The sequence below is a fragment of the Camelina sativa genome, chromosome 7 (assembly GCF_000633955.1).
Source record: "Camelina sativa cultivar DH55 chromosome 7, Cs, whole genome shotgun sequence".
Lineage (NCBI taxonomy): Eukaryota > Viridiplantae > Streptophyta > Magnoliopsida > Brassicales > Brassicaceae > Camelina > Camelina sativa.
The window spans coordinates 22,543,984-22,545,318 of NC_025691.1; the positions used below are offsets into that span (position 1 = coordinate 22,543,984).

Consider the following 1,335-nt stretch of genomic DNA (forward strand, 5'->3'; position numbering starts at 1 on the left):
TTGAACCGGTTGACCAAGAACATAGCAACATGGCTGTTTGTGATTTTGTGTTCACCAACAGAAGAGGCAAGGTTAAATTCAATATCAGGCATGTTTGTGAAGCCAAACCACAGTTGATCAGATGGAGGCGGCTTCATGTGTACGCAGAGCGTCCCTCGAAGCGAAGACACCCCTATAGACAAAGTAATAGGCACCTGCAGTTTTTACAAATGGAAATAGTCTTAAGTTACTACAAGAGGTAAGAAATAGGTGTTCCTAATTCTGCTTTCAGATCCTATTAATCACACCACAATCCGTGGTCGTGAAGCTTGGGCACTGGGAACCAAGAGCGCAACAACAAGCAACGGAACTGTCTTCTAAACATAACAGAAAAAAATGAAGATCAACCTGGGAAACTTGTTCAGCGATATTCTTCAGAATAGACTTCCACTTGGATCCATTGTTCGGAGCTGCTTTTGTACCTTTTAAACCCTTATATTCATCTGCACAAATAAAAAATCAATCTACTATATAGTCCTTGGTCTAATGGCTTCTAAGCATTATGCAAGATCACAAGCAAAATGATTAGATGAATACATAAGCCAATCAGCAAATCTTGTACTAACCAGCTTTGTCGTTCCCACCATTTCTCACATCTTGTGCATCAACAATTCCATCAGGGACTAATTGCTTTTCAAAATCTGCAAGACCTTCAAGGAGACCAGGTGAAACATCCCCAGCAGAATTTGGCTGCAATTTTCCCTCAGCTATGCCTTTCTGCAGTTCTTCCTCTCGGGCATCAACCCGAGTTTCAACTTCAAGTCCCACACCGCCAGTGTATTCAATATCTAGTTCGAACGCCCACACACCATTCATCTCCATTGGGAGAATTCTTGTACCGTGTATATAAGGTGGGAGATTTCCAATGTCAACATCACAGCAGATTAATTCACCTATGTAGCTGGGAATTCTCATGTTGGACATTACCCGCTGTTTAACCAAATAAAAGAGTTAGATAAAAACAAATGCAACCAAAATTCTGATTTAATGACTTTCATGTTCATGGAACACACCTGAATTCGTTCACGAACCAAAGTCTTCAACACTGTGTTCTGTTTGACATCAAAGAACAGCCGGGAAANGCAGAATTTGTTTTTGTCTTATGGTTAGTTCAAATTCCTTCAGAAACAAAAAAAAAATACGCAACAGCTTACCTTGAACCGGTTGACCAAGAACATAGCAACATGGCTGTTTGTGATTTTGTGTTCACCAACAGAAGAGGCAAGGTTAAATTCAATATCAGGCATGCTTGTGAAGCCAAACCACAGTTGATCAGATGGAGGCGGCTTCATGTGT

At 40.8% G+C, this 1,335-nt stretch overlaps 1 protein-coding gene across 1 annotated transcript in view; it reads right to left on the reverse strand.

Annotated features, from left to right (window-relative positions):
- LOC104704851 overlaps nt 1–1,335 on the reverse strand; it is a 4,168-nt gene that overhangs the window by 494 nt on the left and 2,339 nt on the right. Inside the window, exons 5-9 of the mRNA XM_010420874.2 lie at nt 1,194–1,227; nt 1,053–1,138; nt 606–969; nt 388–482; nt 7–194 (exon numbers count right to left, since the gene is read on the reverse strand). Coding sequence (XP_010419176.1) covers nt 7–194; nt 388–482; nt 606–969; nt 1,053–1,138; nt 1,194–1,227 — 767 coding nt within the window. The remainder of the gene's footprint in view (nt 1–6; nt 195–387; nt 483–605; nt 970–1,052; nt 1,139–1,193; nt 1,228–1,335) is intronic.